This window comes from Amblyomma americanum, chromosome 2, assembly GCF_052857255.1.
Source record: "Amblyomma americanum isolate KBUSLIRL-KWMA chromosome 2, ASM5285725v1, whole genome shotgun sequence".
NCBI lineage: Eukaryota > Metazoa > Arthropoda > Arachnida > Ixodida > Ixodidae > Amblyomma > Amblyomma americanum.
The window spans coordinates 17,240,845-17,262,661 of NC_135498.1; the positions used below are offsets into that span (position 1 = coordinate 17,240,845).

The 21,817-nt window shown below is 48.0% G+C and overlaps 1 protein-coding gene across 1 annotated transcript in view; it reads left to right on the forward strand.

Annotated features, from left to right (window-relative positions):
- The first annotated feature begins 13,385 nt into the window (after positions 1–13,385).
- ksr (kinase suppressor of ras) overlaps positions 13,386–21,817 on the forward strand; it is a 33,877-nt gene continuing 25,445 nt past the window's right edge. The window contains exons 1-4 of the mRNA XM_077653342.1: positions 13,386–13,715; positions 15,154–15,294; positions 17,861–18,005; positions 19,463–19,820. Of these exons, the coding sequence (XP_077509468.1) occupies positions 13,557–13,715; positions 15,154–15,294; positions 17,861–18,005; positions 19,463–19,820 (803 nt within the window). The 5' untranslated portion in view covers positions 13,386–13,556. The remainder of the gene's footprint in view (positions 13,716–15,153; positions 15,295–17,860; positions 18,006–19,462; positions 19,821–21,817) is intronic.

Here is a 21,817-nt window from a genome sequence, read left to right on the forward strand (position 1 = left end):
CAGAAATGGAGGCCCTCTACTCCCTACCCCTGGCGCGCAGGCCTAGGGGCAGGGGCCGGGGCCTCCGCGACTAGATGCAGGCAAAGAGTTGTTGGCTCTTCGCAGCCTCTGCCGCCAGATGGATGGCTTTCTTCTGGGTCGCGGGGTCCGCGCTTTGCAGAAGGGTTTCTCAGGCTTCTCTACTATCTATTCCTTCCCTCACCCCTGGGGAGTGTACACACTGCCAAATTATATGGTCGAGGGTCCTCCTCTCTCCACATTTTTTACATTTATCTCCTATGTCCGCGTCTTGCAGGACGTGTGACGCCCATACCGGGTTTATGAAATTTCCGGCCTGTAGCCTTCTCCAGGTTACGGCCTCTCGGTTCCCGAGCTCCTTGTCCGGAGGAGGGACAGTTAGCGTTTTTCCTCCATATAAACGCAGCCGCCGCAGTCAGGTTCGAACCCGGGAACTCAGGATCAGTAGCCGAGCGCCCTAACATCTGAGCCACCGCGGCGGGTGGAAAACTATTTCAAAATCCGAATTTAGGGTAAACAGAGAGAGAGAGAGAGAGACGATTTTATTTAAGGTAAAAACTAGATCAGCCCGACTTCTCACCACTTGCGGGCGTAGCTGCACTCTAAACAGAGAGAAGTAGAAAGTGAGTAGTTGTCCTATATCGCACTCCCTCTTATAAAAGGCAGTGTGCTACGGGACAGCTTACCCCCCATTTACTCCCATATGCGTGTTCGTATTTGAGTGTCGCTCAGTCCTCTGCACGAACAGCATCTATATATAGGGTAAACGAAGCAGTATCACGGAGGGCCCAAGTTCAGTGAAGGAATAGAAAGCTCTGCAATGTTCGGCTGTAATGTTGATCTCTGCTCTGTAGCGTTATATTCTGAGTCAGAAGCGAAGCTGTGTTGTTTTAGCGGTTCTTAGCTCTTTCCTCAGTTTTGTTGCGTTGGCATCGTGATCCGCAAGCCCACCACCGGATGCCCATCGGTATAATATATATAACTGGGTTTTGGGGAAAGGAAATGGTGCAGTATCTGTCTCATATATCATTGGACACCTGAACCGCGCCGTAAGGGAAGGGATAAAGGAGGGAGTGAAAGAAGAAAGGAAGAAACGAAACCCATCTCTCACCCAGCACATCGCGCATCTCCCAGCGCTTTAATTGTCACATACGGGACCGATGCTCTAACGCTTATAGGCCAGCGCTGTGGTGGCCAACTATGCAGTTCCTCCGCCCGCATCAAGCCCAACGCCACCGTTTCGGAGGTTGTATCTTACCTCGTCGTCATTGGTGACGGAGTCCGCAGCACAGACCACCTGTTACAGTAGCTGTCACAACGGCTGATAGACTGAATCTAAACAGACAGCAATAACAACGCATTTTAAGGATCCGAAAGGAGTCATCGCTGCCTTGAAATTAAACATCAGCTCTATAAAATGTCTCGATTTCTTCTCGTTTACAGCTAAAGCTGGATTAATAGCGTTACAAACTCATAACCATCCTAGGATTTATTTTCGCTTTGACTTTCTTTCATAATCTAATGATGAATTGTTAGTGCTTAAACTGCTGTCACGCATTTATTTACGTGCGCAAGTTACAAGATATTCAGTTACAAGAAAGCTACAAGATATTTATATCTTGTACATAGTTTAGTTAGAAGATATTTAGTTGCAAATTACTGCTGGCTAGTTCAATACATCTTTACTGTAAGAACAGCGGGAAAAGTTCTGGGACTCAGTGATTGAAATGTATTTGTAATGTTGTTGTTTCAAAGTTACTATTCAAATGTCAAACAACATTTAGAATACTGCATTTAAACAATGTTTATACACAACGTCAAAACATTTTTATTAAACAACATACAGCGCAATTTGTTCATTTTCAGCATTTATAATAACATTTAAAGGTCAGCATACGAATAACGTTTTTGATGCAACACGTAATGTTTTTGTTAACTTTTAAATTAACGTTCCAATGCAACATACAGAGTTTCACTAACTTACACAACACTTTCATAACACTATTTTAATATTAGACGCTACCTGGGAGGCGCCTGGAAGTCACAACATGCTCTTGCTGTTAAGGATAAATTTTGTGTACGCGACCACTGGTCCCAGCTCTTTTGGTAAGTACATACAGCGTCCAGCTTCAGTACTAAACGAACTAAAATTATGTTGTAGTCCGGTCGGGGAACAATCACCGCCTTGTTTTCAGTACCCCTCTGAGCTCAAGGACGCCATAACCAAATGCGCCTGATAGTTAACCCAGCTCTTTTTCACGCACGGCTCGCTTTATCGATCAGAAAAGTTGCTCCCCTGGCAACCATCGGTGGGGCGCGTACACGAATAGTTGCGTGCAGCGGATTGCGAGCTCCGCTTGTTTTGTTTATTTCGCTGTGTTGTGCGAGTGGTGCCGCAGCTGCTTCGTCTCGCCCGACGGGGCGTCACGTCACGCCTCCGTGCATGTTCTGGCGGAGGCGCAGCGTTGCGAGGAATACACGCCAGTTATTATGTGACCGCGGCCTCTTTCGGCGAAAATGCGCCGTGTCGCGCACGCTGGGACGGGTGCTGAATTTTACGTGGTCAGGCACAGATTGGGCGAGGTTGTAACACCCGAAAATAGCCCCCCCTCACGTGACCTGCGCGTGAGACTTGTGCATGTACACGCCGTCCACACGCCGACGAGGAGCAGCTGGGAGGACCTTTTGCCTCCTTAGATGTCAAGGTTGCATGCGCTTTAGTTTTCTGTTTGTCCGGGCTGTTTAATTCACAGCGAAAAGGCGGATGCGGGTTCGGGCGAAGGACACAGGAAATGGCCCGCAGTAATCCCCCGCCAATATCCGCTTTTTCCCTTTACCGTATCGAGCCACAAAATATCTGGTGACAGCGTTAAGCTCCGACAACACAGCAGCAGTCGGGAGGTGATGTTTCTCGGTGTATACACTTCACGTCCACCCAGAAAGTACAAAACAACCCTGCTATCAGAAAGACTGCTATATTCGAGCAGCGACAAAGCATGCCTGCGCAAGTAGCGAGGTTTCGGCAAAGGCGCCGCCCGCGGGGCCGTCGGGCAAAGAACGGCGCCGCGGCCTCGTTGCCCTGGTCGTCGCTACGCCTATAGCCTGTTTCGCATCGAAGCCGCACCGGACGGCGCTTCGGGAGCCGGCGGTGCTATAATAACTCTTACTCTTGACATCGCTTTAGCTGTTCACAGCATTAACTCATAATAAAATTAAAATATGTTCGGTTTCAGCGGCGGAGCTAGCTAAGGCTAGGCAAGCCGCACCGCCACGCGGGCAGCGGCCGCTGCGAAGCTGTTGTGGCACGAAATTTTCTTGTATCGCAGTCATGGAGGAAGGAAAAAAGGAAATCACAAAGACTGCCAGCTATGTTCTAGCACCGTCAGCATGCCCTGCCTAAGAGACGAGCATTCGGCAACGGCGCCACCCGCGGGTGACAAACTTGTCTGCTGCCTGGCTGCCCTGGTCGTCGCTAAGCCTAGCCAGTTTCGCATCGATGCCGCAGCTGAGGACGTTTCGGAAATGGCCAGCGCCGTATTTAAAGGTATTACTATCGTCACCGCTTTATTGTGAACCAAGTCACATAATAAAATAAAGCTATGCTCGATTTCCGCGCCGCCTTCAGCCGAGGAGCTAGCAAGACACCAGGCGAGCAGCAACAGCAAAGCGGCTAGAGGAAGAAATCTGCTTGTATCGCCGTTATCACTTCCACCAGCCTCGGTATTAGCCAACAATCGTCAAAAATTACTTATTTTTGACATTCCTCTATCCCAGGGCGTGTTATGAACTGTGGGGACCTGCCCTGCAGCCCCCTGAGTTTGCTTTCCCGCGAGGCACCGTGCAGCGGCGGTCTCACCTCGAGGCTGAGCGGATTCCCTTGTCAGTTACATTAACTGGCAAGAGAGGGCGCCAGCGTCGCTGCGCGGGAGACTGCTGAAGCCTGCCCGCGGGAGATGGGGTCTCTTGGGCCGGGATAATCACCCGGAGCGGACGCGTCGCTCGGGTCTCCGCTCTTCGCCGACGGGGCGAAGAAGCGACGGGGAGACAGGCTCCCGTACTCGTCCCGTCCGGCCTGCGGAGTTTATATCCCTTGCCCTAGCGCGGGCGAACATTCGCTCGGAACCTTGCTGGTGAGTCGGACGTCCTTGATTCATTAGCGTACCTTGTTGCTAGCTGGCGTTATTGTTTCTGTAGCAATAAATGCCTGTTTGTGTCAGCCAATGTGTCGTTCCTTTGTTCCCCCAGAGCAAGGCCCGCCGTGGTCGGCGAGCGCTCGGTAGCGTACGCGATCACGGGGTGGGGTCCGGGCGGCTTTGAACCGTGTCAGCCGCGATTGAGTGGGGAGAAAGTACATATCTCCCCAGGTCAACCCCACAGAACGTGAACAAACAATAATAGCGCATTTTCCGGACGCCGGCGGCCGGCATCCAGGCTGGCAGGCCGGCCGGCCGCGAGAAGAGCACCCATACGTCATCATGACGTTGGCGCTCTCCGCGCTCGCATTGGCTACCGCTGCCAGCCGGAGCGGCGCGCCGGACCATCGCCGGACGCGGTGCGCCGGAAATATTTATTTATTTATTTATTTATTTCAGAATACTGCAGGCCACTGCTTGGCCCAAGCAGGAATGAATTTACATTGTTACATAACCAAAAGAATAAAATTATACAATATTAGCAAACCACGGATACGAAAAGAATGAAATTATACAATATTAGTAGCACATGGATACAATGCATACATATAAGCAATATTAGCAGGTAAGTAGACAATGTAACGCATCAGAAAAAAATTTGTGAGGAAAAAACAGATGCCGGTAACGAATTCCAATCTTGTACTGTTCTAGGGGGAAAATTGTATTTAAAACTGTTAGTTTTGGCGAAAAGGGGAGCAAGGGAATGCTCATGAACGCCCCGAGTCATTCTCACTAGAGGACGCCTAATGCACTCTGGAAGCTCGATTTAATTTTTTTCCTGTCAAACTGTTAAACAAGAATATCAATCTATTAATCTTTCTGCGGGTTTCTAGTGTATGAATGTTATTTGAAATCATTAACTGCGAGGGAGAGTCTTCCCTTTTGTATTTTCCGTATATAAACCTAAACTCTTTCCTATTGACTTTTTCAAGGATCATTGTCTTTTTTCGTGTATGTGTCCCACACTACTGAAGTATATTCAACTAAAGACCACACACAAGTTTCGTAAGCCAATTATTTTATACGTGCTGGGGCAGTTTTTAGCTTTTTTCGTAAAACCCATAGCCTTCGCAATGCAGCTGTAGAAATATTAGTAATGTGTGCCGACCATTTTAACTTATTGTCAAGTGTTACACCTAGATATTTATATTTCTCAACTTCCAAAATCTACCCGGCTTAATGCATCCGGCGCTCGCCGGCTGGCCGGAACGGCGCCGCCGGACGCGACGAGCCGGACCGGATTCGGAGCGCTCGCCGGACATGTGTGCCAACTTTAAATCCGGCAAGTGCCGCTTCCGAAGCGGAGTTGGAGCGCACCACCAAAGTGTTCATCATGCAATGAAGCTTGGTGTCTGTCTAGACAACCGGATGCCGCAGCCCGCTCTTAGCTTTTGGTGCTGCGCCGTTATGCCGCAAACAAACTAGTTCAGTCCAACAAGCACGCAATAAATTCATCGCAGCGCGAATGGCCCCAAGCAAGACTGCTTCGTGTTCATGCTCGTTGCCGGCGTTGACGTCACGGCTCTTGCCTTGCAGTCGAGTAAAGGGATCCCAGCTGCTGTACATTACACGGTGACTTAACGGAAACTGGAGCAGTCGTCACAGGCGAGAGAATGTGATTCAGGTAGTTCCTAACAAGGACACATGCTGATTCGATGAAAGGAGAACGAAGCCAGAAAAACCTGTATAAGACCGTAGGAGCTTTTGATCGGTGTCTTCCCCTTTCGAATCTCACACTACTTCTGTACATTCCCGTTCCGTAATGCAAGCAGATGCAAATATAATTTCACTTTTATATCCTTCCAAATAACCTCTCTTTGGTCTCCTGTTCCTTCTTCGTACTCGGAAATTCGCTTATTGTGCCGGAACACCGCAGCACGAGGCGGACGTACCAGCATAGTGGTGTTATAAAGCGGCGAAAAAAGGCAAAACTATAATGAATGTATGGTGATGTGGTAGCTAATTTTTTTCCCTTTGTTTTAATGAACATATTTTTAATGAAGAGCAAGTGTGCGCGGTGGTCGTCGAACAGTATGCTCGCCACTCTCTGCCACGCTCAGTTTAAAGCTGATAGCGAACTTTTGAGATAGGGCGCGCAAAATTGCTGCAACATTCTGGAAAAACGTAGAATCGCCTCCGCCTGTATGCGATCGATTGAGATAAATGTGTTCGCGTTTTGCCTCACACACAAAGCGATAAAGCCGCATACCGACTGCTTTGAGGAATGAAAAAAAAAAGCAGAACAAAGTTTCGCAGCAATAGGGATAGGAAGTCGCTGAAGTCAGCAGGTGCAATGTGTTCTTGATTCTCGGTTACATGTAAGTACGTTTATTGCGATTTGTTATTTATCGATATATCGAACTGTTTCACGGTCCGCTTCGAATTTTATATATATCCAGTGACTGCATACGTAACAGTACAGAAAAGCGTTACAAAGACGACTACATTTAATATAATAATTGGTTTTTTGGGGGAAAGGAAATGGCGCAGTATCTGCCTCATGTATCGTTGGACACCTGAACCGCGCCGTAAGGGAAGGGTAAAGGAGGGAGTGAAAGAAGAAAGGAAGAGAGAGGTGCCGTAGTGGAGGGCTCCGGAATAATTTCGACCACCTGGGGATCTTTAACGTGCACTGACATCGCACAGCACACGGGCGCCTTAGCGTTTTTCCTCCATAAAAACGCAGCCGCCGCGGTCGGGTTCGAACCCGGGAACTCCGGATCAGTAGTCGAGCGCCCTAACCACTGAGCCACCGCGGCGGGGCGACTACATTTAAGAAGAAAACAGAAGTGTGTCCTTCGTATTTGTTGTCGGCTTTGCAAAGCTTTCCGGTCTTTTGTTCCATTTTTCGTACAGTCACGGACAGAAGTAAACGGTGGACGGTAACGTACTCCTTTATGTATCCTGTAAATTGGGTACTGTTTTGTAGAACATGCGAGTACGTGTCAATGGTGCGGTTGCGCTTGGGCACATATAGTGTTTATTGATTTCTTCTGAGACAGGCGTGAATGCATATAGCTCAGAAAAGAGGGCTACAATCTCTTCTGTCCACACCATTGCATTTCTTGACACAGCCACCAACTAACAGAGACTGTGGACACAGCTAAATTCTTCATTATTTGAGCAAACCAAAAGGACAAGAGTTCAGTGAACCGAAGCAATGCGCAAGGCAGTTTCTGTGTTTTAATCGATAAAAAGATAAAATAAAAAGAGCGTGGGCCACCGGAGAGAGCGCAAACTGTGAACTTTCATATGCGGGTTGTGCTCAACATATTCAGTCTGGCGGTACGCGGCCGTCACAACCGTTTTTCTTGACACCTTTGCAAGTATATAAAAATTGGCAGTGGCTTAACTTGGCTAACCCCGGAATTCAAGGACGCTTGCTAAGCGTCTGAGGCTCGTCCATGGCAGCTCCGCTACACGCTCGCGACAGCCGTTATATATATATATATATATATATATATATATATATATATATATATATATATATATATATATATATATATATATATTGATACGGGAATAAAAGAAGAGGCGGAGAGCGAGCGCGAGCGGCGAGCGCGCGGCTCTAGCACGAGGGAGATAGAACGAAAAAGCTTGGCCGCCGCCGGTCGTGCTTCGCCGGCTCTCCTCCGTACTGCTGCTATATTTCTCTGGGCGGGCCCGTGGCCACCCCGTGGCATCCCACACCGTAACATTTTGGTGGCAGCGGTGGGATCCGAACCCACGCCCCCGAAGAGTCCATTGACCACCCTGCTGAAGAAGAATGCACCGTGGAGTTGGACGCAGGCCCAACAGCTCGCGTTTCTTGACGTCAAGCACGCCCTCCTCGAGCCTCCTACATTGGCCCATTACGACGAATCGGCCCCCATCGTCCTCCACACGGATGCCAGCCAAGATGGGCTCGGCGCTGTCCTCCTGCAAGAAGACGAGTCTGGTGACCACAAAGTCCTAGCTTATGCCAGCCGCCAGCTTTCCGACGTTGAGCGCCGCCGCCACTCTTCAGAACTCGAGTGCCTCGCCGTTGTCTGGGCCGTCGAGAAGTTCCGTCCCTACCTGTACGGCCGTCACTTCACCATAGTCACGGACAATAGCGCTCTCACTTGGCTGCAGTCCGCCAAACATTTGAATGCCAAGATTGCACGCTGGTCCCTGCAACTTCAAGAGTACAATTTCACAATAGTGCATCGGCGCGGCTCTGCCCATCAAGATGCCGATTTCCTTTCTCGCCACCCTTGTTCCGTGACGGCTTTGACGGACCTGAGGACTGCACAAACGCAAGATCCCGCCATTGCTGCCATAATCCACTCCCTTGGCACCGCCGCCGGCGCAGGCCTCCGCCAACTACGCCGGGTCTATCGAATGAAGGACGACCTCTTGTGTCATGTGAAGCGGCTCCGTGGTCGACCACCCGTCTGGTTGCCAGTTGTGCCGGCAACACTGCGGTCGCAAATCTTGCGCGGCTTACACGACGCTCCCACGGCTGGTCACCTTGGTCGCGGCAAGACCTACGCACGAGTGTCGGAGCGGTTTTGGTGGCCTAATATGTCCAGAGATGTCAAGGAACACGTGGCGTCCTGCCAGACATGCCAGTACAGAAAACCGTCCACAGGTGTAACCAAGCCACCCCCGCAGGCTTTTTCGCCACCAAGTTCACCTTTCGAGCTGGTTGGACTGGATCATTTGGGCCCGTTTCCGAAGACGCGTGCCGGCAACCGGTATGTTCTGGTTGCGATCGACTACTTCTCCAAGTGGGTCGAAGCACTGCCCGTTCCAGACACGTCGTCCGCTCATGCCGTCGCGTTTGTGGAACAGCATCTCGTTCTTCGGCACGGTGTTCCCCGGCGCCTCATCACGGACCGTGGGAGCTGCTTTATGTCCCATGAATTCGAGCGAGCCCTCCGCTCCTTCGGCATTGCGCATTCCACTACATCCGTCAATCATCCGCAGTGCAATGGCCTCGTGGAGCGTGTTAACCGTACCCTCACGGATATACTCGCATCCTACGTCGCTCCGTCCCACACAAACTGGGATCGTTTTGTTTCTGCTGCAGCTTTTGCAGTCAACACTGCAGCGCAAGAAACAACGCATGTGACGCCGTTCTCAGTCGTCTATGGCAGAACGCCCTCCATCCCTCTCGACGCGCAGTTGGGCCTTCCCCATCCTACTGCGTCACCAACTGAATCTGCTCAACGACTTCATTCCGCCCGCCTCGACGCCCAGCGCAACCTCCTCACGGCTCACGCGCGTGTGCAAGCGGCCAACGCGGCAGCACCACCACATCCCCCCTTCCGGCCCGGTGACTTGGTCCTCGTTCGCCGCACCATCCGTGCGACTGGCCGTGCCGCAAAGCTCTTGCCCCGATACCGCGGCCCTTACCGTGTCGTTGCCCGACTCGTCCCCGTGACATACCGCCTCGAAGACCTGCCAGAGCATCGACCATGCGGTGTGCACCACATTTTCCCAGAGCATGTTTCAAACATGAAGCGATATGTCTACGGCGCCTGCGGTGACTCCGACTTAGCTACCGGGTACTCATCAGTGCCGTCGTCGCCTGCTGGCTCCATGCCTTCCCCACGCAATGCAGTCCCATAAACGGATCGCCGCTCAATATGCATAAAACTCCCTGAAGTTAGCCTAACCGGTGTGGGACCTTCTTCGGCGACTGCAGACACCTTCGCCCAGCTCACACACTTCGAATTCAACGAAGAGTGTGACCGTTTCCTATCTGCGAGCCCACATTGCATCGCCCCAGGAAACCCTGCATCAAAGCACGGCCTGACTTCTCCGCCCCCCCCCCCCCCCCCCCCAGTGGAAAGGTGATACGGGAATAAAAGAGGCGGAGAGCGAGCGCGAGCGGCGAGCGCGCGGCTCTAGCACGAGGGAGATAGAACGAGAACGCTTGGCCGCCGCCGGTCGTGCTTCGCCGGCTCTCCTCCGTACTGCTGCTATATTTCTCTGGGCGGGCCCGTGGCCACCCCGTGGCATCCCACACCGTAACAATATATATATATATATATATATATATATATATATATATATATATATATATATATATATATATATATATATATATATATCCACACGACCACGTGGCTATGACGTGGTATCACATGGTTTTTGACACCCCCATCGGATTTCATCGCGTGGCTTCACATTACCCCATCGCATGTTCCTAAGGGCAAAGGTCAACACAAAGGTCACCCAATATCAAAGGTAAACTCAAGGTCAAAGGTCAACTAAATGTCATAATTCAAGGTCAGGAGTCAAGGGTTTGACACCGTAACTGTACAACACATGGCCATACACGGCTAACGTGGTTGTGCTGAAGGTCGTTCAAGGTCATTCTCCGGCCTCCGCGACGACTGCTTTACCTGGCGCAGTGAAGCTTCTCGCTTCAATACTCAAGCGTGCAGGTGCATAACCCAGCCTTAGGGATAGGGTGCCTCGAGGATCGCTCCTCCTGGTCCATCGAGGCACCCCTCACGAGGATGTCAGGCAGCAGCGCTCTTAACCACTGCGGCACATGCGGACGATAAGTCTGCATCCAGGTGCGGAAAAGAACGTGACCGAAGTTGGAATCCAGTGCTTATATGCCTCCGTGGTGTTTGTTAAGCCGATAAACCAGAGGCCAATTATATACTTGAAGCGGCTGATATAGCCGATTCTGCTTAAACAGTCACTTGTCACTCTTGAATTGGAAAAACGCGTAACAGCTGACACGGAAAGAGGAAATACGCGATCTTTACTACAAATCAGTCCAACGCACGACTTACAGCTTGCCCCCACGAGCAGCCGCCGACGCGCATGGCGGTTGTGGTACTTATTCATCACAGAACAGGGCTCGCCAAATTCTGGCCGCATGACTGTAGGTTCTCTGCTGCGTGTAGGAGTGAATTATTTGGCTCAGGTGTTCATGACAACACAATGTAGTGATTGAGCGAGTTTATGTACTCTCCTCAGACGGTGTTTAGGGGCCCTTTTAAGAAACACGTTGTGAGAGCTAAGGAAATTATGTGGGGAATGAGATGCATGTGTTCTAGGGGTTCACGTTATTCACACATTAATTACACTGCCGAATCATCTTTCATTAAAGGGCCTTCGTCGAGACGATTCAGTTTCATCCGCGCGACAGGCCTTTAATATTCGTACCAAGGGTAGCCAATTATAAAACTCAATGACTCCTCCTAGGTGACCACACGCGTAACTATGTAATATGCACCGGGAAATGCAAAGCAATGTGAAAACTTTGTTCAAGTTCTGTGCATAAGATAAGATGAGGATACCAAGGGTAGCTAATTATAAAACTCAATGACTCCTCCTAGGTGACCACACGCGTAACTATGTAATATGCACCGGGAAATGCAAAGCAATGTGAAAACTTTGTTCAAGTTCTGTGCATAAGATAAGATGAGGATGGGCCGCTGGTGGTACGTTTGCCAAGCGCACTTGGGAGGGAAGCCGGCCGCTCCCCGCACGTTTCTGCGCTCTGCAGTGAAGCTGCCAATCGAGGACCGCCACACAGACGAAAATAGGGTCCATTGTAATTTTTTTCTTGTTCCCTAAAAAAAAGAAGGCAACCACGAGACGAAATTATAAGCCTAAGAATTTTCATGTCTGTCGTTTGTTTCATATAGTAAAATTATTTTCTTTACTGTCTCTTCTACTGCCCGGCTGCTCAGCAGTCGGGTTCCTATCACTTCCCTTCCCGTTCCATCACCACCTGGCTCGACTGGCTTGACGCTGAAAGGGAACGAAGAATGAGAGTTTTAGCCCCACAGTACGGTAAGCTGGCAAAGGGCAGGGTTAATTGGAAAGACATAGTAGAGGTATTTGCCCTGCAGTGGGCGTAGTCATGCAGGGTGATGATGGTGACGGTAAACGCGGTAACTACGGCAACTGGTGATGCTAAATGCGCACTAAACTGCTAAATGCGCAACTGCTAAATGTAGCTAGGCAAGCCTGGCAAATGTAGCAACGGTAACGCGTTGCCGTACTTGCTGTACGGCTGTCCGGCTACGCTAAAATTGTCAGTATATATCTTCGACTGATCGCCCAGGCGGTCCATATGCTCGGCTTGTAAATTTTGGCCGCATAAATGTCTTGTACTACTGCTACTGTTCACGGTTGTGATTTGTCAGCGGAGTAATTATTACAGGAAGCCGCAGGTCATCCGCCATCGTCGTTGCCAATTCGGCATATAAAATGGCCAATCGGGTCAAAATTTTTTATTCCTCAATTTTTTTTCGCTACCTTCGGGTCTTCATCATTCCCGTAACGAAAAATTATAGCGAAATATGCAGCGCAAATTTAGAAAATGTCGTTTTTCTTAGGTGTGGTCGTCGAAAATTGAGCGAATAGCGCGGGCTTCTGATGGTCCCGACACGCCGCGAATTCTGAGCGGAAAAGCCTTTATAACGGTGTACTCGTTGTCACGGAGGAATCCTATTCGGCGGCCCTGAATTTGGGCGGAGGTTCACTGCAAAGTTAGGTTGGTTGCGAAGTTTTTTTTTTTTTTTTGTAGTGCTGATCCGCATTGTCACGGATGTGTAATGTGTAATCGCCGTATAACTTCTTTTGGTCTGGCATCGCCGCATACGATCGGGAATTCTGATTAATTCTTATCGATTCAGCAGTCACTCAACCCAAACGTAGCATAAAGCAAAAATTTCCGCCAAGTGCCACCTAGCTCTGTACGAAATTTGAGGGTGAACAAGCCAGTTATTTGGCCTGGGGAATTTTCGATTTCCTCTGAGGCACGCAACGCTGAATACATCTCCAAAACATTGTGGTCAGCCACTTCTTGTATGCAAGCATTTTCAGTGGTCAAGAGAGTGCACAGTTGGAATGACAATAGAAAAATCATATGCAAGGACATTTGAAGCATTACAATTACAGGATCCGCAAGTGATATCTCGTTTCATTCGACACAATTATATAAAATACGGAGCTGCGAAATCAGTCGAAATAAATAGCCATAAGATTATACATGCGCGGCTCTTAGTGATGGTTGTTATGCAGCACATAACTAAATGAATTCGCCGGAGTATCCGTACGATACTCAGTAGTTCTGTACGTGTCAAGAATCCGTTACAAACAGCGGATTACCGAGCGCAGAGTAAGTTTCGGTTTCGATGACGTCATTGGCCAAACCTCAGCAACGCCGCATCTCGTGCATTCTCGCTGCAAGTGCTTTGGTAATGGCGGGCATGGTATAGCGGAGTGGGTGACGATGGGAGAACTAAGTGATGGTTGCAAAGCTGTCGTTCCACCGGGCTCAACATGCTGTCATGATGCGTGGTCATCCACTAGCGGACACCATTTACAAGTAGCAACCAGGTCGCCATGGCAGACGCTGAGGCCGAGAACAAAGTAAAAAGTGCCATTGAAGTCTGCGCCACAGCACAAGATATGATTGATATTAATGCCGAGCATCTCAATGGTCTTCGAACGCTGTGTGCGCCCAGCGTAGAATTAACGCAGCATGAAATACGAGCTCTCGAAGTGAGTACAACTCTGGTGTTTTTTTACTGTGTCTCAGGCGTTGTCCAGAAAGGTATCGCGAGCCGGCTATCTGAGGACACCCAAGTTTCCATTGACTTCAAGTCGGCCAGCAAAAAGCCGGAAAAATCGCTAGTTTAATTTCTTTGAGCGCCGAAGATCGCTGAAGTTCCTCATGCCGGTTAATCTTCGCTTGAGAGTAGTTACTTTTTAACTTTCAGGAATCTAGGACGCATTGTTTTCTCGCTCTGGGATAAGTGTGTCACTCACTTCGTTGCTTTTTTGTTGTTGTGAGCAGTATGCCGGGCGTGTTTTCGCTCTGCTTCTGTGTATTTTGGGTTCATGCTAATTCTTCGCAATGGGAATCCCGTCCAGTACTATCTGTCACGCCAGACATGCTGCTGTTTGTACAGTTTTTGATTTAGCTCTCGGCAGTCTCGTGAAATCTTGCCGTTCTGAGAAGTCATCTCTGGGAGAATCGGCACAAACGTCATTTGTTTGTTCAGCCTAAGCAGCTTGTTGTCAGCGCTGACGTACTGGAGGTTCCTTGCAGATGTGATATTTCTGTGGGGCTAAAGTTGTAAGTGCGTGCATCGAGGAATGCATTATTGTGGAAACTGACATGTCTTGTAATGCTCCTAAAACACTTTTCTCTGAGCGAGGCGAAGCTGGTTGTGGCTAGCCGCTTGGCGTGCTGTTGCGTTTGTAATAGTAGTTTGATAGCTTAGTCACGTTTACATCTGTAGAGGTCATTCCCTTCTAGGTATGCATCAGTGCATTTGATTCAGATTTGAGGGTGCGCCTTTGATTCGGCGAGATGTGAGCTCCTGGGAAAGCCGCCAGGGAAACCGTTGTTTTTCAGCTGGTGCAGAACCTCGAGGCATGTTTCTACATAGTATTGTGCATGTGTTGGACAGATACAGCAATAGCACTGCTCAAGGGTTTCTGGTCATCTTATGGAAAACATGCAGCTAGTTACTACTCTCTTATTAGAAACAAGGTTTCTTCATTACTCTAGATGCAGTGCATCTTGCGAGTTCTTTGTGCTTGTTCCCTCCCAGGCTTCTTTAAAGATTAACTGAAGAGTAAGGTCTTTCTGTGATAAAATGAAACGTAATGAAGTGATGAATTTTTTTCATCAAGACTGTGAGCTACTACAGGCACCGTTGTAAACCATGGTTGCAATAAGTAACTCTCACGCCCCTCTGCTGTTACTGTGATGAGACGTTACTGTTTGTGTGTCTGGGAAGTTCATAGCTAGGCTTGGTTGAACCAATGCTAGCTGTATGTTCAGGAGAAAAATGCGCTTTCAACACATATTTCAGCATGCAAATGCTATTGCTATGTGGAAGGTGCAATTCAAGTGCCCTCATGCAGGACTTTGCATCAGGGCACTGTGTGGTTTTTTCACAACTGATTCCCGTTACTCCTCTTTGCCCAGACAAAACTTATCAAGCTATTCAGCCGTCAAGTGCTGGCAAAACGGAAGTGTGGCGAATGTGAAAATGCATCCGAACTCAAGAACTACCCGAAACTGGTCCTGTGGCTCAAGGTTGTTGGACTTACACCAAATTCCATTGACGTATGTATGTTTTGAATGCTCAGGTCATTGCATCATTTGATACTGTGCTCTTACGTACAGTTGAATGTAGTTATCAGTTTAGGGTAGGCAACTACTCCGAATGTAGCTGTCATCAAAATGGTCTGGCAGTCTTTCCCAGCCAACTCGCATTTCATGTGCGTTGAAATAAGGTGCTTCACATGCATTGGTGTTTTGCCATTTGATAAGTGCTGCCTTTGTGTTTTGGTTCAGTCATTTGCATCAAAACTAAAATATTGGGTAACTTCTGCCATCTGTCCTATGACTCAACTCTGCTAATGGTAATACTCGTAATCATTAATTGACAATATTTGGAGGTGAAAATGCTTTTGTGTTCAGGATTCTACTTTTCACATTTGTTGTCTTTAATCCCCTAGTAGACTTCAACGAGCTAGGCTCGTCATATGCTGACTGTCATTTCTGGCTCATGATGAATCCAGCTTGTCGCGTGTTTTAGGTGACAGTGCAAGACTTGGATTGTGCAGCAAATATGCTGTCTTCAATGGCAGCGTGAGCAAAAACTCCAGATTGGTCAAAAAGGTGGTTGGCTACATCACACATGGAGTGGCAGATTTGAGAAGTGATTAAAACATTAGAAAACTGATGATTAAAGGGTCACAGAATGACTCAAACATCATTAAGACATGTAAATATATAAAGTAATTGCACTGAAAGGAAAATTAAGGCAATTAGGCGGGAATCGAGCCCCTGACCCTTGAGTTGAGTGTCAAACATGCTACCGCTAGGGCATGCAGGCACATTCATACGGCTTGGTTAAAGCAGGGCTCTATATGCATGTGACAGCTTGTTGTGTATTCTTTCACATGATTATGATTGGGAAAGAGGAAACAGTGTTCATGATTGCGTGGGCAAGAGGAACTTCTGATGAGACTCGTCAACACTATCATGTCTTATCTTTAAAGGTAGAGCTTAAAGGTGCACTAAAGAGGAATCTGAACTCGTCTTTTTACAGCAGGAACTCTATATACACGTTCCAGACATTCTTAGAAACTACGAATTATTATCCTGTGCGGCTGATTGCCCTAATTGACTTGGATTAAACATCCCGGCTCCCGCCTTTTTTTGAACTGAACGCGGTAGGTGGGCGGAGTGGAGTGGCGGAGTGGCGGAGTGCCTTTCAGCCAGTCCAGTGGCAGCTTTGCTTTCACTTTTATTCTGTTTTTTAGGTTTCTGTGAAAAAACAGTTTCAGTCACAGACAATAATAGCCGCAAATTAGGTCCGCGGAAATAAAAATTTACGTGGACTCTTTGATTTACGTATCGCTTCGCCGATGGCAGAGCGGCAAGCCACCGCGGCACTGGCTGACGTGTTGGTTGACTCCGCCTATGTACCGCATTCAGTTTAAAAAAAAGGGTGGGAGCCGGGACGTTTAATCCAATGTAATTAGGGCAATCGGCCACAGAGGATAATAATTAGAAGTTTCTAAGAATGCCCGTAACGTGTAGATAGAGTTCCCGCTGTAAAAAGTTGAGTTCAGATTCCTCTTTAGTGCACCTTTAAGTGTCCCCCAAATTTTGCTGGCACTCTTTGTATGGTTTAAGGCTAGTAGGGCTCGTATCAAGCATTTTTTGGTTTGCCAGCAGATGGCAGCACAGGTACTAAATGACCATTTTGATACCATTGTAGAAAAAAAAAAATGTGTCCGATAGGGGGTAAAAGCGATCAGAGCAGGTACTTTTATTTAATCTTTGCAAATAGCAACCAGCTGTGTCATAATTTATACATGAGAACACAGTGTGTGGCATAACTTTGCTCATTGTCTTCTAGATTTTGCTTCTAAGCCTGCAGCATATGGAACCGTGCAAGGTTGAGAAAGGAAGGGAAGGAAACTGGTGCTGTGTAGCACAGTGTCACGGCTATTTTCCTTTTTTAACTTTAGGAGGTGCGAAATTTTTCAAGTTCAATTCCTGGCCTGCCAGACAAACAGCTTTGCTTCATCAATATGTCTCCCGCAGACTGTTGTGTAACCCACAGCAAGTCTGCTACTTCATGCCACATGCTGCATTCGTAAATGATTCTGGTTTTGAAAGATGCCGCTATACTGTGCAACTACTCTTCCTGGAAATAAAGCGAAAGTTAGAGGGGCGGAGGATGCTGAACTGTGTCATTCCGCCATATAGTTGGGCTGTAGGGCGGTGTGCCTGGCTATCTGGCTTGTTACTTGCTGCCCAGTTACTTCGCTCACTGCTGGTGTAGCTGGCATCATCTACAAAAGCTTCTTGTAACAGGGCTTGAATGAGAAAATGTGTTGTAATCAAAGGTACTATTTATTCTATGACCATCAGACACTTAAAATTGGCAGCTGTGTTCAAACTATACTTAACTAACTAGTATTACCAACATACTATGTTTTAAGAGAAAAATATTAACTGCAACAGGGGTCTATCGTTGCTGTGTAGGAAGAGGTGTTCTGGCTCTGTAGTTCTTGCTCCATTGCCAAAAAATGTTGCAACATCTAGGCTGACTTGCATGATTGTGTTAGAGTGTATCTTCAGGGTATCTTCCTTTTTTTCTCACATCGTGTAGGGGCTGTCCAACAAGTTCACAACATTTGATGACATGCTTGAGAAGCCTGAGCAAGAGATCAAAGCCTACCTTAGTGCTGTCAATGCCCGAGAAGAAGAGAAGAGGCGCTTCCTTATTGCCATGCGCAATCTCAAGACCTACACTGGTGAGCAGCACCTCCCTTGTTCACACTGATACGAGGTTACCGCTCACAACACATCAAGAGACAGGCACAGTTAGACAGGGTTTCATTAGAGAAATAATGCTATGGTAAGTTCGGTGAGCCTGGGAGAACAGATGAAAGTGATTTCAGCAACTGCTTCTTCTGAGGGGCTGTCAAAACTGTGATAACGGTACGTAAAGAGGACATGTTTAACTTGGCGAAATGCTGAGAGACCAGACTAAGGGACATGCTGAACCAGCATCATGTAAGATAGAAACTTAGTGCATTGGTCAAGTGGCTGCCGAATGGGTATTTTGGACCCTTTTGGGGCTCTTGAGAAATTTTCTGATCAATGAAATGGAAAGCCCTCTATTTTAATTGATCTGAAGTGCTAGTGGTGCATTTTTATTGTTTATTGCCTTTCCTTTTTTTAGCAAAGTTTACATGTGGAGTTGCACTTCTGCTTCGTGTTGTAGTTGTCCACTTGTGACAAATCTCATCAAATGTCTAGTTTTTACTGTTTGCTGGCCACAGTGTGGTCTTGTATGTGTGCAAGGTGTAGCGTTTGCAGACTGACCGTAAAGAACAGTGCCTGTGCAACTTTCTCGAGCCATTGCATCCACTTTGTACAGCAATTTGCCAGCAGCAGTTGCCATGTGCATCACTACCAACGTTACCAACATGCTTTGTTGGCTTGCAGCCATAAGTTCACCCAGCAGACAGTTTGTTTCCAAGTGCATCCCATCTCTTGCTGTAGTGGAACGCTCCTCTGTGTTTTTATTCTTGGGGAACCTTAAGAAACTGTGCAAATGCATTGCCTGGCTGAAAATTCTGAGATGTTACTAATGTCTGGCTGTATAGTGGAACAGTCAGCTTTAAGGAACTGTAGAATCTTCAGTTCAAAAGTAAAATTTGTAAAGGAAAGGTGGAAGTGAGGCATGCATGGATTTCAGTGCAAAAGGAACACAAAAAGCACTCTAAAAGCCATTAGGTTCCCTTGAAAACAGTTTGAGAACTCTTGCTGTAGTGCTGTCGCTTACGTCGACTTATATATTGCTATGGGAACAAATGCCAGGGGAAGGGGTAGGCCGTCGTAATGCCCGACATCAGCGGTGCAGTCCGCCGCGCCGCGTGCCGCGTGAGCCGAAGGTCGCTCGACGTCCTCGGCCGCAGCCTGTTTCCGAGCGCGAGTGGCCGCTATCCCACCGCTGCCACCAAAAATGAAATGGGACGACGCTCCCGCCCAAAGAAAACCACGCCTGGTTGGAGAGAGCTCCAGGAACACCGCCCGGCGGGCTCCGATCTTTATCTTCATCTCTGCGTGCGCTCGCTCCTCTGCGCGCTCCCCGCGCCTCCTCTTCTTCCGCCCAGGGCACTTGGTTGGCTTATGCCGTGCCCTGGGCGTTTATTCCCGTAACAATATATGCTTGCATGGCGAACGACTTCCTCTTGTCTTGCAGAGCGGCAGCTTCAGGGTGTGGTGCCCAACGCTGATGCTGACCTGCACTGGGACTCGTGGGACCGGGCCGGCGCATCTCAGCTGCCTCGGCGCCCGCACACGTCTGTGCCCTCCGAGGAGCTCTGCTCTTCCCATGGCGGCACACATCTGGCTCCCTCTGGGGGTGCCCTGCGACCTCCGACGACGCCCCCTGCATCCCGGAAAAGGGCGGGGGGCAGCCCCAGTGGGAGCTTGGCAGCTCTGCCAGATGCCTTGCCGCCCCTGACCAAGAGCCGCTCGCATGAGGCGCACCTGGAGAACAGGCTCGACCTGGGAACGGATAACAACAGTGCAGCATTGCAGCAGCCCCCAACGTTACCGTAAGTGCCCCCCCATTTTACGTTTGGTAACCTGCATATCATTGCAGGGAGAAAATGCTAGTTAATGATGTCCCAGAAATCAAGAAGAAATGAACACAGGCAGCACAAGTAGAAAACAAATAACTGCTGATTCTTTAGTGTCACTCTAAGAAGCTTGCCCTAAAGTGGAATACTTAGTCATGCTAGAGAGATAGGTTAGCTTCACATGACAGTCGATATGTCGTTTTTACCGAAAACTAAGCTTTAATCAGCAAGAAAATTGTGTAAAAGCAAAGTTCATGTGGCACCACCACTTGCGGGTTCATACAACTGCAGAAGGTGACATACTTGTACATCAAGAATGCTATTTTGGCATCAGTGGGCAATTACCTTTAAGGTATGAGAAAAATAGGGTGGCAAACTTAGCCAAGAATGCGAAGAGCCTCACAATTAAAACAGTGCAAAACAAACGACAGAGAGAAAGGCTAGAGGCATACACGAGCGCTGAATCCTCTGCCTCGTATTCTGTATTCTCAGGCTGTATTTGGCCATTGTATGCAAGTTCAGAACGCTACGCTGTAAATGACGTTTACGCTCTGTTGTCCCTTCTAGGTAGCCAGTGAAACGGTTTCATTTTCACTTCAACTGCCATATTGGCTACTTTGGGCAAGCTGTGATCATTAATGAAATTGCAAAGTTCTTTTTTTTTTTGTATGCGCTCATGCAGACTCGCATGGATGAACGTTGTCAGTGTGTGAAGCATGCTGTGGTCGCGTGGCCTTCCATGTTTTCTGTGCAGTGAAAAGGCGAATGTGCTTTTGAGATGTATGCTGAATAACAATATTGTTAAATGTACCGCATGCATGCACCATCACCTCTCATTTTGGCTCACTAAAGAGTTTCCTGGCGTGGATCATCATGCACGCAAGGCAGGATTTTAGTGCCTTTCGCTCAAGTGCTCATTCTCAATGGTGAAGCTGTAGCATACAGATGCAATAAGCAGCTAAACTGGTATTAAAGGCACACACTCTTTTGCGAGAGAAATGTGCCACCAGCTGATGCGCATTCATCAAGATTATGCATACATTCCCTGGGCTACAGTTGGGTGAAACATACCTTCAGTCCGAGGATGCAATATCATTAAGCTAAATTGCACGTGCCTTTGTTAACCTACACATATTTGCTTTATTGTTGTGGGCTATGATGTAAAAAAGGTTTTTTTTTTTTCCCCTTGGTGTATGAGTGTCTGTGGCCACCCGCGAAAGGTGCAAATCTGAGATATTGTACACTATTCATAATGATGGACCTGCGTGCGTCAGTTAAATTGCATTTATTTGAATTACATCACTTTTTTGCCTTGGAATGAACTCTTTCGTTTTATGTAGTTGCATGTACGTGAATGAAATAGAAGTCAGCAGCATTCAAATGTAGCATATGCACATAGCAGTCAGAACTTACCATCAATGCTGGTTGCTTGGTACCAGTTTCTTAGGGTGGTTTTTGTTTTGTCTCTTAACTTGTCATGAAAGGTCTTCAGCTGTGAACAAAATTACGTGTGGTTAGCTGTACCGGTATTTTAAATCAGTACTTATTACTTCATGGAACGGAGGTATGCTACAGTAAGATCTGGACTCGGCACTGACAGAGGTGGAAAGTGGAAAAATGTTCTGGCTTTATCTTGGTTAAAGCGATTATAGTGCGAAAGCACGGGCAGTTTTAGTGGACTAAGAAGGCTCTGTGCAATGCACAGCGTGAGAGTTTGTTGCATTTTACACGAGGCATGTTTGGCTGCGGTGACATCCTAGTGCTCTCGTGCAGCATCCTGCGTAGCTTATCTATTTGTGCCGCCGCTGGTTTAACTCCCAGTCGTGGATATTGACTTCTTTTTTAACCTAACATGTCAACGCTGTTGCTGGGCAACGGTACAAGATCCAAAGATGACAAGATTCTTGGTCGATGTTGGTGAGCGTATGAGGGCTTTCGCACTAACATGTCTTCGAGCACTTAAAACATTTTGT